The sequence below is a fragment of the Numenius arquata genome, chromosome 6 (assembly GCF_964106895.1).
Source record: "Numenius arquata chromosome 6, bNumArq3.hap1.1, whole genome shotgun sequence".
Classification (NCBI taxonomy): Eukaryota; Metazoa; Chordata; class Aves; order Charadriiformes; family Scolopacidae; genus Numenius; species Numenius arquata.
The window spans coordinates 26,237,315-26,250,987 of record NC_133581.1 but is presented as its reverse complement, the minus strand read 5'-3'; the positions used below and the strand labels follow the sequence as shown (position 1 = coordinate 26,250,987).

Sequence of the window (13,673 nt, the reverse complement as noted above, 5' to 3'; positions counted from 1 at the left end):
CTTGTCCAGTCTGCCCCTGGCTTCCTCACTGCTGAACAGCAATGAAGAACTTTATTGCTGAGTAGTCCGATTTCTGTTCCTCCCTTTTTTAGGCACGAGCTAATTGCCAACTAAGAGTATGAAAATAAAAGAAATGAGATCCATTCCAAGCCATCAGTGTATCTGAATCCTATCATGTGAGTTGCCAATTGGTTTTCCAGTCCTCACGCTCAATATCTGCTGTTAATTTGCTTGCTATTTCAAGAACTTGAAGACTGTCAGCAAAATCCGTGATGCATTACAAAACTTATAATTGAAAAGAAAAAAAAAAAAAAAAATCATCTGATGCTTTTCTGACAGGATAAACACAAAGCCTGAAAACAAGGGAGAGGCACTAACTTAGAGCTACTTGTATTAAAATATGATTGCAAACGAAGCAGGGAAAGAACGTGAGTTATAGAAATTATTTCAAACTGATGCAAAATTATTTGATTAAACCCCCAAATTTACACTGGGCTAAAAAGAAAAGAAAAAAATGCACAAAACATCATTTTAAAAGGAGATGACTGAACCTGTCTATACTTTCTTACGGCTGCATTATCTATGCCAATTAAAATTTTGCTTCTGAAAGAGAGTTAAGGCACTTCCTCTAGAGTTACTAAAAAAAGCAAATGAAAGCCTTGGCTTCGCAGAGGTGAGCAATAGTGAGCCGTTTGTTCTTGACCTCTGGATCACCCTCCAGATCAAATTCTTGGACATAGGAAAAACCCACTAGTATTCATTAAAAGCAACTGGGAGGCCAGCTTTGTGCTTCTGTTCTTGAGACCTGAACAAGCTACAACTTGACAAATGTGCAGGATACTGCTGAACAATGCTGCTGTTCCTGTCGGGAGGGAAGAGCTTTATTCCCAGCTTCATTCAGGATGAAATGATTTTCATCACAATGATGCAAATCACAGATTTCAGTCACTATTTAAATAATCAATTTTTATCTTTTACATTTGTGCTTTTCAGTTATTTCCATAAAGTTGATTCTGTTAACCATTAAAATGCATTGATTTATATCAAATCAGCTTTTATATTAAATGTTCTCCTTCCTCAAAAAGATTCATCTAGCTATAGTTATATAAATAAATATATATGCTGAAAATCTTGGGTCTTCAGTTTTACTTTTCACTCTGATAGATATGGGTAGAATTTGCCCATATATTTTAATAGCTAAAAATAATGTAAATGATTGCTTTATTAGATTATTTTATACTTATGGCTTATAACTTTTTTGTGGAAGTTTTATAGAGAACAGAATTCAAAATTCATAAATAAGCTTATTGCCTTGTTATTCATGAAATTAACTACCATAAATTTCTGTGCACACAAAGTTTATCAGAGTATTTTCTAATTTCAACTGTTTTTGTCTTTCAAGCAAACCAAAAAAGCTACCTGTAGAGCTGAAGAGCAGAACAAAAGAAAAAAGAGAAGAAAATATTCTCCCTGAACACTTGTTTCTGTCAAAACATGGTTTAAACAAATCCTGGCTCCAGTTAACTGCAGTTCTCTGGTGGTTTGAATGCTTTTAAAGCTTCATTAGAAAACAGACGTTGCTATAATATTTGTATTCAAATGTCTATAGCATACTACAGTAAATCCAGTCCTTACCGTGGATGAACAATTTCAACACGTATTTTAAAATAACATTTGAATTTAAATAAAACTTATACATATTACTTACATATATTCAGCGCCCAAAGCCAGAGTAAAAACAGACTGTCTCTCCTTACCCTTTTACAGATACATCAGTATGAGTTACGCTTACATATATTTCACAAAGGGAGTTTGAAGATTTAAAAATTCATATATCCATTACTGTTTGTATTTCTGTCCTGTTCAATAAGTAGCCTCAATCTCAAATTTTCAAAGGAGAAAATGTTTCCATTGGAATCTTTGAGAGTTTTGACGACATACAGTATAAACTATCAATAATTTCCCCATCAAACAAGCCAGGTTCATAGGGCAAAGTCAGAAGGGAAAGAAAGGACAGAAATGTTTTTGTGGAATGTTCTCTGTAGACCAAATGGAAAATCTTCAGCCATTTTGCTCCTTCAAGGCACATCAGAGAATCTCCTATTTAAGGTGTGAAAATGTCCTTTACATTCTCCACCTCTGAAAATGAGCAGAGCTCTGAGTGTGATTCATGTCCCACCCTTGCTCTTTTCCCTTTTAGAGGCAGATACTTCTGTTTTCAACTCCCCTCCAGCTAATGCCATTTAATACTCTCAGAACCATCAGGCTAAATTCAAATTTTCTGCTCCTTAGAGGCTGTTGATATGCACCACCGCACATTCCAATTGCAAATACACATGAATGCTCCCGTGTATTGTAAGTTATTTTCTACATACAAATTCTACTAAATTGTAAGTTAGGAGGCACTACTTGAATTCTCTTAGGTCTTTAGAAAGCTTTCAGACGTACCATGAGTAATAACATGTAATGAATATGGACTGATATTTCTTTTCTGTAGTTACACTGACTTGGCAATTTACATTTTCTAAATAGATAACTTATAGCAGTTTTCCCAGTATTCTGGCAATTACTTCTTAGAAACCCCTGACAGGCTGAAACCTCCAGAATCACAGCTGTTATTCTTGGTTTGATCCCTCTTTTTAAATTAAAACCAGTAGCTTTATCAGCAAATGAGAATTTTTTTTTTCCCTCTGGAAATACTTACAAAAATGCACATAAATTGAACATGTCAACTTATCTCATTTTAGGGTTGGAGCATCTTCTGGGTTAATGACTAGTGTTCCACTTCTGTGACAGAACTAATTGGGGTAAGGAGGCCATAAATACATACAAAACCCCCACAAATTCTCTTCCTTTGGGGTAATTTGAAGATTTATAGCAGTAGAGTGTAATGTGATTGGAGGGGAAGGAGAAAAAAAATTAAGAAGCTCTAACAGGCTCATCTCATCATTCTGTCTCAGTTTCCAGGCACAGAACTGACTTGGAACAGATTTTTCTAGTATCTGATGTGACTTTTCCTTCCTCTCAAAGATCAACTAAAATGCAGGAACCCATCTGAATTTTCACATTTTCCAGGAACTGTCATTATAAAGAAGAGAGAGAGAGAAGGAAAGAAAGAGAGAAAAAGACGACACATCTCAATGCTCCAAACACAGCCCAAACAGCTAGTTGATCTAAAAAGCTGTATTCAAATTGATAGCCTCAACTCCACATCAACAGTTGCTCAACACATGCTTTGATAACAGTTTTTCATAACTGAACACAAATGAAACATCTTTTGAGAGAGAAGTCTGCACTTGGTTGGAGCTCAGCATGCCTTTCTAGCAGTCTAGCTTTATTTCCCATTGATCACTAGTTGGAAAAAACCAGTTATCAATGGATTATAGGAAGGACTAATTAAGATTTCTCTTCCATGACTATATCAGAATACATACAGCATTCATTTGCTATGGTTAAAACAACTCAGTTCCTTGATGTGGCATCCCTTCATATTTCAGAACAAACATTCTAAATCCTTGTGTATAGCTGCAAAATGAAAGAACTTCTAAATGCAGCTGGAGACAAAAGGATAACAGATTGCCCTTATGGATTCAGGAAGCAAAAGAGGGGAAAATAGATCACTACTTTTTGCCAGTACATATAAATGTAAATGTAAAGGCATATCATGCAGTTCTCCATTTCAGAATAACAAGCTCTCTCTTCCCCAGACTTGGATCCTACGTTCTCCAGATCTCTCCAACAGGTCTGTAGTAGCAGAATTCAGGTAAATCAGCCACAAATAAATTCCAAAATTTCTTTTGAATAAATAAATTTCGAAATACACTTCGTAATCATTGGATGCCTGCAGAACACAAGCCCTCTCAGTCCAAGACATATACATGAAAGAAGTTGAACACAATCTTAATCTTAGCAGCTAACCTTCCAGCTCACACAGCTGTTCACCTTGCAACACGTCTCAAATCCACCTTACACTACCCAAGGCCTTTATGCGCCCTGTCTTCTTCTGTGTTATATGCCGCTATACTAAAAAAATTACTTTGAAATGTCTTTAAGAGAGGATTCCTAACCTGAATTGAGATCATCTTTCCCAATTAGCTGATACTGCAGGATTTAGAGTTGTGGGTTTTTTTCAGCTACACAATGTCAGGTTGATTTAAACTACCAGCTAAAGGCTATGGCTTAAATGAAAAAAATCAGCAGCTTAAGTCAAGAATGTGAGATACAGAGCTAGATCACAGTTTTCTAGCCAGCACTTATGTACAGATATGACAAAAAAAGCATTGTCAGAAGCATCAACGTGTGTGGTGCTGTATGAATCACCAAGGCCTGGGGGCCGAGTGAACTGTCCATAGAGATGAGATGAAGGGGAAAATTTCTAACGTCTGTATAGGTTTGCCCCATTCTTTGGTTCAATCCCTGCCATTCCCCCTTCCTATTCTACTTCCACCTTTAAAGCAAGCCTGCCACAAAAATATAAGTTCTAAGCTTATAATAAACCCTTCTTATAGGTGTGCATAAATTAGCATCTAAGTACTTCAGCTGACAATTGAGAATGCCAAGTAGCATAATGATTATCACCATCACTGAACTTCAGGTTTCTGGTAGAATCTCAAAGGGCTGCGGCTGTAGTTAGCACGAGAATTTAAAACAAGTGCTACCCAAGATTCTACAGAGATATCAGGCGTCACAATTAAACAACACGGAGAAAAAACAAGGAAGAGTCTCCTCAGTACAAAACTGGACAGCAATTTTTCCTGCATATGCCCAGCACAGCAGCAGAATGAGATCAAAACTGGCTTGAAATTCTGTTATCACAACTTTACAAGCAAAAAAAAAAAAAATGCCTAGAACTGATCAGAAATAACACTTAAAGCACCTGCTGCCTTGAACTTCATGTGGTGTGGGTGTTAAATGCTACCATACTAATCTATTAGCACAGCAGACATAAACACCTAAACAGCATACAATATAATGGAACTTCCTTCCCTAATACATACTAAGGTGCCACTGCAGTTAATCCACAAGCACAGAGCAGATATCGAGTCCACAATTGTTTAAGTGCATTCAGGAGGCAGAACAGAAATAATTACAATTCTTTTTCTCGTATTTCACATGCATGGCTAAATACAGCCTATTTATCCACAAAAAAAAAAAAAAAAAGTGGCAATTGTTTCAGAGTGGTTTATGGCTAAGTTTGATACTGTTCTGCAAGGCAATGCAACAAAGCAGCTTCATGCATTTTCAGCAGGAATGACTCCTGCTGTGATTCAAGTAATAAACAGCAAAGAAAGTTTAAATTGAGACTTACCACGGGGCACCGTATATTCGGAATCCTTTAACTGTTACCTCTGAATCTTGTAAGTAAATACTATTTGTCAGGAGTGACTGAACATTGTCAAAGTCCTCTGGTTTCAATTTGGACACAGAGGGAAAGCGGTAGTAATCTTGTTTAACAAGGTCTGCCATGAATTCCTTATCAAATGTCAGTTCATGATTCCCAGCAATCACTATTTTATATTCGTATGGTAGGTTTCCTGAAATAACAAAAAAGAGGACTTAATTAGCACATTTTCCTCCCACGCCAGCGTTGCCGGCACAATAAGTAGACAGCTAGCAGTGACAGAATGAAATACCCAAGATCTGTGTGCATCTCCATGCTGAGCATAAGTTATTAGTACCGCTTCTCTTCCATTGAATGAAGCTGTGTTAAAATGTAAAGTAACATCACACAAAGCAGTGTCATAATAAAAAGCATTAAACAAAACAAGCTGGTATGCACCAAAGCAGCTCCAAAGGCAGCATAAACCACCTCTGCTCCCTTGCTCTCAACTGATGACACACCGATTTAGATGTGACACTAAGTTCTACCCTTTAATTCATGGCATTGGGTCAGAGTCAGTAGTCCTGAGCCCTAATCCACAGAAGTGACCTGCAGTGAGACACCTCGGATGGGCAGACCAGAGACTGCAGTACACCTCACAAGTGTGTTGTAAGGGTACCAGGCATGCGGTACTGAATTAGGCTGCTGGTGCTGTTGGTTTTTAAATTATGCAGTTATTTGGAATAATTTGTATGGAACCCAACAAGAAGTGGCATTTATTCCAGCCAAGCCTGTTCTTCAAAGCACCAATTCACTTGGAATGGACTCGTACTTTATTATTTTAATTCAGCTTCTGGTAGTGTCTCATTTCAGTAAGATACACATAGAAGAAACCATGAAACTCAAGTGAGTAAGACATCAGGTAGGAAATGTGGTTAATTCATTTACCATGGGGGATCACAGGGCTTGATCACCTCAAGTCAGGACAACTATTTTCATTGTTTGGAATGAGGCATGGATCAGGCCCACAGAGCCAGATTTCTGGAGCTCAGAGACAGATTTTCAAGTACTTGGTACCAACAATCAGTGCCAGATCTTTCAAATAAACATATTGAGTGCTGAGCTCCCTTAAAAATATGGTCCCAATATGGTGTCTTCACAGAAGTCAAGTTCTTTTACAAAATCTGTCCCATTGTGACTTGCCAAAAATCACATGTAAGTTTGCATCAAAGCTAAAACCAGACTCACACTTCCCTTCTCCTGCCTTCACCATAAGCCTGATTTCCTAGTCTTATACCAAATCATTCATTTTGATGTATAATCCTAATAATAATTTAGAAAAGGTTGGGTTTGTTTTGTTTGTTTCATAAAGGCAGCAAAATGAATGTGGAAATCTATGTGTCCACCTTCCAGTTCTGGTACTCCCAACATCTGCCCCGAGGAACGCAGAATTGGATGCTATGTATTTCTTGTGAATACAGTTCTCCTAAATAGATGTGGCTTTGCTAGTTTAAAACTTGTCTTTCAACTTTCAAAACTGTTTGGGTTTTTTTGGTTTTTTTTTAAGTAAGTTTCAAAGTAAAGCTGTAAGTATTGACAAGAAGATTGACTTTCCCCTAAATAAGTTAAGGGAAACCAGTCAAAAACCCTCTGCTTTTCAATATTTACAGCACGGAAACAGGAATTACACAATATATGTATATAAACATCATCTTTGCAAAATTAGTTAATTCTGGATAGAACAACATAAAGCTATAAATCCCCTGAAAAAAAAAAAACCAAGCAGACATCTTCATAGACCCCTCACATCTGAACAAAATGCAGATCATACATATTCATAGCCCTCTGCGGTGCTGCATTAAATTAAAAGCTGGGGGAATGCAATAAATGCTCCTCTATGGTTAATGCCTCACTCATTTCCCCCTTCCCCATCCCTGCTACACGCTGCTCTGCAATTCATTTTTATTTAAAAACTCAATGTGGCAGGTACCTACAATTCCTGCTCTCTGTGACTCCTGGGCACAAGGTAAAATTGCTATTTTCTCCTCTCTCAGGAAACATAAAAGATACCACTGGCATGAAATTTGATACACTTGTCATAACTATCAATCCCCCAAAACAAGCTAGATGTGATTAAATTCTCAGAGAAGTAGGCTGGAGAAGTTAAATTCAGGTTTCTGCCAAGTTATCAACATTTGCCAGTTTTAGCAGAGAAAACTTCTCATCTTACTGGATAAATGTTCAGATTTTACACTGTCTCCCATGTATTTAGATAAATTTGAAAATCAGCACATTTTGATAATACTATGTCCAATTAAGTCTGGAAATTTTTTGCTTGAAGTCAATGCTTTTTTACCTTGACATCTTGGGAAAAAAAAAAAAAAAAAGGGCTAAATTAGAAGACACATCAGGCACAAAAATTACAAACCAATGCTGGCATCAGTGATTATTAAAATATATAAATGTAACATTATACATGTTATATAAGCACCTGAAATCAGTAAGGAAAACCAAACAGTAATTACTGCAATTGGTGTCAAGACAGCTGTTGATTTTATTAAGACTACAGAGAGGCTCTGCTTGGTCAGTTCTTCGGAGCCAGGAAGGGGGAAGAGCCTCTCCCGGGTGCCGCTGGGGAGCTCAGGACACAGCCATACCAATGAAATCCAAGGACCAACTCCAGGACTGAGGAATAAGGCAAGACAGGCCCCGGAGGAGAAACACCACGGGGACCAAAGTTTGCCACCATCTTCCCATATGTCAGCTCAGCGGTACTGCACAGCCACAGCTGCGAGCTGCAGAGTCACCAGTGCTGCTGGGGATGCGATGGCTACAGACCCAGGTCCCCCATCCAGCAATGCGACGAGATGCACTTCACTCCACACTCGTACATACTTTAGTATTTACCATCGGATGGGAACCAAGGTCTGACCAGGCTCCCCATCTAGTTCCCTGACCTTATAACCAGTCACATTTTGCCTTCCTTTTCCAGAGCTGGCTCGGGAGCTAGCAACAAGAAACATGACCCATCAAAATGGAAACGCGTCAAAAGCCAGGCCGAGCAAAGGGGAGCAGCAAGAGGAAGTCTCATCCATTTCTTTCCTCTTCCCTCAGGAAAGACTATATAGCACTAATCACAGTAATAAATTACCTGCAATCAGATTAGCTATTTATTCATTGCATTCAGGTTTTCACTTCCTGAAAGGCCCTGTGGCAGTGCACAACATTCATTCTCTCTGATACAATTTATGAAATATTTTGGCATCTTTTCTTTTGGCAGTCCTGGCCTTTGCCTCTAATCTGCTGACCTTCTGTGTTTAATATGGAAGCATAAAGAGTCACACACAAAATCTCCTACTCCATGGTATTTTAGCTTCATCTTGACCAGATTAATCTCTGCATATCTACATCCGTGCTGTCTGTACAGAGAGACACCACAGCGCAATACACAGGTTGAAAGGCATTTCCTCATTTTCTTTCACTACGTTTCTGTTTGCTACATTTGGTCTTTATTAGTCGAATTTCCTAACTATTAGATTTTCCACCATGCATCCGTAATACTATGCATGCTAATTTATACCGTGAATCTGGAAAATGGATAGAAGAATTCGCTTTCCAAACTAGGAAAAGAGTTGGATCTGTTTGCTGGGATGAACACTTCAGAAACCCCAATTATCAACTGCTAGGGTAATAAGTGAGTTTATATCAAAAATACTTAAATGTTTAACAGGTGAGATCAAAAGGCTAAAATTACAGGTACTAAAAATGATTAGGGCACCAAGTCTGTGAAGCAGAGTCACAGTAGAGTATTTGAAATCCTATATATTTATATGTATATACACACGCAGGGTATGCGCGTGTGTGTGCATGTATCTTCAATATATATTTATATTATTTTGGCTAAGATGTTTTTCAACATTTGCCCACAACAGTAGAAGGGCACAATGCAATCATTGATCAAGAAAATATTGCAATTAGACAAGTTGTTCTCTTCCAGAAGACAAAAGGTCAGTATCACTCTTGCTCAAAGAAAAGCAAAGAGAGTAAAACTTGAATAACTTGTAAAAACAGACCTTTTTTATAGTAAATACATTAATCTGGGAGTTTTGGAAGATTTCTGTGACTTTTTGCTTAACAAGTCAGCCCTGAAGCTACAGTCCCATGTACCTTTGTCCCCTCAGCGTTCACCCTCACTCCTGTGCCACCACGCCTCTTTGCCAACACAAGGATTTGGTGGCCACAGGGGATCAGAAAACTGATCCAGCTGAAAATCGATGTAGCAAAAAAGGAATGAGGCTTTGTGAACGCTGGTAACGCAGGACTTTCTTTGCTGGGTGCAACCACTTATATCACTTTAAAGTGTTAGCTGAACAACAGACAGACTTTAAATACACCTATTACATGGGATGAGAGGGGAAGCTGGGAGCTCTGGGGGGCTGTTTTTAAGTTGTCGGGTTTTTAAGTTCACCTTAAGTACTGGATCCTAGGAGTCCTTTAATCTGTTGAACCACTGTTCCCGTTTTAATGCCATGCTTCATACAAGTACAATTTAGTCACACAACCCAAGTTCCATAGAGCTGCCAGACATGAAAAGGAGTCTAACTGGCAATGAATGTTGACTGCTGAGTCCCTATAAAAATAGAATATCACATTATCTTTTGACTACTGTTACCCACAAAACCCACAGGGAAGTAGGGTAATAAGAAATAATGTGATACCAGCTGTCTATATGGTGGTAGAAACCTGTATTTACCCACAAATGCTCCACAAGTGCTTCTGATGCGAAGCTCTGAATTTGCATGGGCATGCATTAACTATTCAAACCACATAACACTTCCATGAAACGTGAAGAGTTTTCATGCCCATTTCATCGCCTCATAGACCCTTTGGCCATATGTTGAGAAATGGGCTGAGAAACCTTGAAGTACAAATCTTACTCCCTTCAAAAAGAGGGAAATCTGTACAAATGAGATGACTGTGCAAGTGAATCATCTCGAATTTATGGTACATCATATATGCTTCAAAAGTGCAAAACTGGTCATGAAGCATTCACCTATAACTAACCACATACACCCCCAGAGATAAACATTGAAGGAGCAGATTCTGTGTTGTTCCTATGGACTTCCAGTCCCCACAGCAGCACAGGTTGCTATCAGTTGTCTGGCCACAGCTGTCCACCGATGGGCAGCAGGCGAGGGCAACCAGCAGAACCTGCTACTGGTCAGCAGCTCTGCAACTCTTCTAGGGGTCTCTCATGGAAAGCCCCCTGCATCTCAGGGTCATGGTTACTCTCTCTTCCCAGCATTTACGGCACAATCACAACACATGCAGGCCCCTTTCAGCTTTTTAAAAGAAAGACAGAATATCTCAAAGGCTCCAAGTTCTCCATCGGCAGCAACAAATGAGTTAGACTGTATAAATACAGTTATATAGACTCGAGCTTTCAAACGATAAGCTGGACTTCTCCCACCAACAATCAGCTGCAGGTACTGAGATCCAAAACCGGGTAGGAAAAAGAAATATCTTTTCTAAGATGATATTGACCAGCTGACTGGGAAAATATTCTGGCTGTTTTAATGAAACAGCCCTCACAGAAAGTCCTCAATGGAATAGCTAAAACTGATGTCAAGCAACATGCTGGCTGAAAACCTAACCTGTGAATTTCTATGGATTGTACCTCTCTGCGTCTGTAGAAATCTACAGAATTAAACCATTAAAAACAAAAAAGCAGGCAAATAAAAACATGCACAAACCCAGAACATGCTTCTACAGAAGGACAAAGAACTGAAGTACAAGATCTCTCAAAATCTTGACAAAAAGTATTTCACCAGCTTTTTAAAATATCTTCGGTTCAGAAGCCTCTTTTCTTTTCCCCTATCTCCAACAGAAAATTTTGGAGAAGGAAAAATAAAGGCAAAACACACATGGGCAACACAGCAAGAAGAGCAGATGAACGAAAGTTTAACTGTTTTGCCTTTATGCAAAGAAAACATCAGACCACAGCACAGGGAGAAGCAAAGGCTGAGACCCTTGAATTCCTGTGATAAATCTAAAGCTTGTACATTAAAGCTCCCCTTTGTTGAAAATGCTGTTAGACACAACAAAACAGAAATGTTAGGTAAGTGCAAGCTCTGCCTCTGACCTTTCACTCTGTAACCGTCAGGCTTCATTAATTTTCACAAGGCCTGACAGCTCTAGCGTTAATACTCACACTTGCGGATCGAGCCACACAGCAGGTTGAGACTGCTACCTTCTCCTCTGAAACTCATGCATTAGGATTTCTTCCATGCTGGCAATGGAAAACCAAGTCTAAGAAACATTAAACACAAAAAACTACGTTACAATAATGCCAAGGTTGAGTCATAAACCCATGAAAGCAAGGAAGTATTGAGTGAATCCTGCCTCGGCACCTATAGCCCAGCCATGCAGTGCCAAGGTATTGCAGCAAACGCGGTCCTGTCCCAGTGACCGCAGATCCGGGTGCTACTTAACCTACAGGGGCACTTGAGAGAAGCCTCACGCTGCAGCATCAGCGGTACCCAATGCCAGGTGCTTCCACTGCTTCTCTCTCCCATAGGTGAATACAGTGAATTTCGCAAAACACTGGGCCGTAACATCGTGAAGTGCGGTATGAGCCCCGCCACAGGGCCATACGCACTGCAGAACGTAGTTAACTATGGGTCTGATTTAACGATGCTCCGCATTGGTAACAATTCCTTGCTTTTATGTATTTATGTCTCAACCATAACATTATTCTAATGTAACTGTTTGTGATTAATATCGTTCTCCTCTCTCTTAAAAGAAAAAACGTAGCAGAACATAAGCGACAATCTTTTGCTTCACTTCAGTGTTCCACAGCTTCCTTAACATTATTCTAACATTACAAGTGCTGGGTTTTGGTCTCAAAGTCATTTTGAATTTCACTGGGCTACTGTTAATGAGACATTTTTTTCTTGAAACATGGAAAGCATCACTAAAGTTTGATCATTTAATACATAATATTTATTTGCTTTGAAACAGGCAGAATGTGAAGGTTTTGTTTAGCCTAACCTCAAAAACAAAAAAGCCTCCAGATTTTGCAGCTCACAGCCCTGCCAACTTCAGGTGTAAGAAGTCCCCCCAAATTGACTTTAAAATTATGAAACTTGAAACAGAAGCGGCACAGATTTCTCTGCTTGTTAGTCCCTGGAAAGGCTTTCTTTTCAGGCTTGTAATCGTGTAACCTAAAAGATGGAGCTTTCAAGGAAGGAGAAGAAGAAAAAGAGGGGAAAAAAAAAAAAAAGGCTGACATCTATGAAGTTTCTCTTTAAATTTAAGAGAATTCTGAAAACAACACCCTCCCTGCAAATCACAATAGTCTTATATTTTCCCCTTCGTTTTAAAAAAAATGATTCTTGCAGAAACGGTAGTTCCTGCTACTCTTCCCCATAGCAAAGCAATACATAAAGGACTACCACAACTGTATCGGTGCTACGTGTGCACTTTGAAAGAGATTCTTTAAATGAAATAGCACTCACACAGGGAAAATATATAAGCTTGTAAGGCAAGAACACCTTTCTTTTGGCAGAGCTGAAGGGTGTTCCTCTAAACAGAATTACCCCATATTTACACGTATAATGAGATTTGCATCTAGCCCCCTGCAGTTTAAGGTCTATAGTGCATATACTGCAAATACATTGAAATATGCTATATTTTGTCCAACAGAATTTTCCATTTTCTCTTGTGATCAAGATCTTAATGTACCAGGGCTGACAAGCTTTAGATCAATTTCAGCTCAGTGTGGTTTCAGATGGCTCCAATCTTGAATTGTGAATACCAAGGCTGAGAACGGGAACATAAACTCTGCCTTCACAGTGCGAGTGGGGCTAAGTAGAAATGTTCTCCTTGAACTTGATTAAGACTAAACTGAAAAGCAACATTTTTGGTTACTATTACATTAGGCTAAAATATAGAAATGAACCCTAATACTATCTAAATCTAATAAGAAAAAGCCATCTCTATTTCAAAATTTTCAAAGCATTCTCTATAAATGCATCACAGATCAATTTACATGGTACTTTTGCCAATAAGCAAAACGAAATCACAGGTTCCAATTGGCTTAACTCATATTGGAAAGTGCGAAAGCAAATGCTAGAAAATGCAATTACTGCAAACAAACTCCATTTTCTCCACTCAGGAGGGAATTTCAGGGAACATTTTATTGCCCTCAAATAATATTTCTAAAGGCATCAATACACAATTCTATTTTCTTTTTGGAGTCTCCACACTATATAACCTAATCCTCTATACAGAAACTCACCAGATTTTGAAATAATATATTGGTTGTTGATATTACCCTGTGCACTCACATATT

At 38.7% G+C, this 13,673-nt stretch overlaps 1 protein-coding gene across 1 annotated transcript in view; it reads right to left on the bottom strand.

The window, feature by feature from the left end:
* The window catches only part of MPPED2 (metallophosphoesterase domain containing 2), a 105,336-nt gene that overhangs the window by 44,112 nt on the left and 47,551 nt on the right, over nt 1–13,673 (bottom strand). The window contains exon 3 of the mRNA XM_074149414.1: nt 5,309–5,534. Coding sequence (XP_074005515.1) covers nt 5,309–5,534 — 226 coding nt within the window. The remainder of the gene's footprint in view (nt 1–5,308; nt 5,535–13,673) is intronic.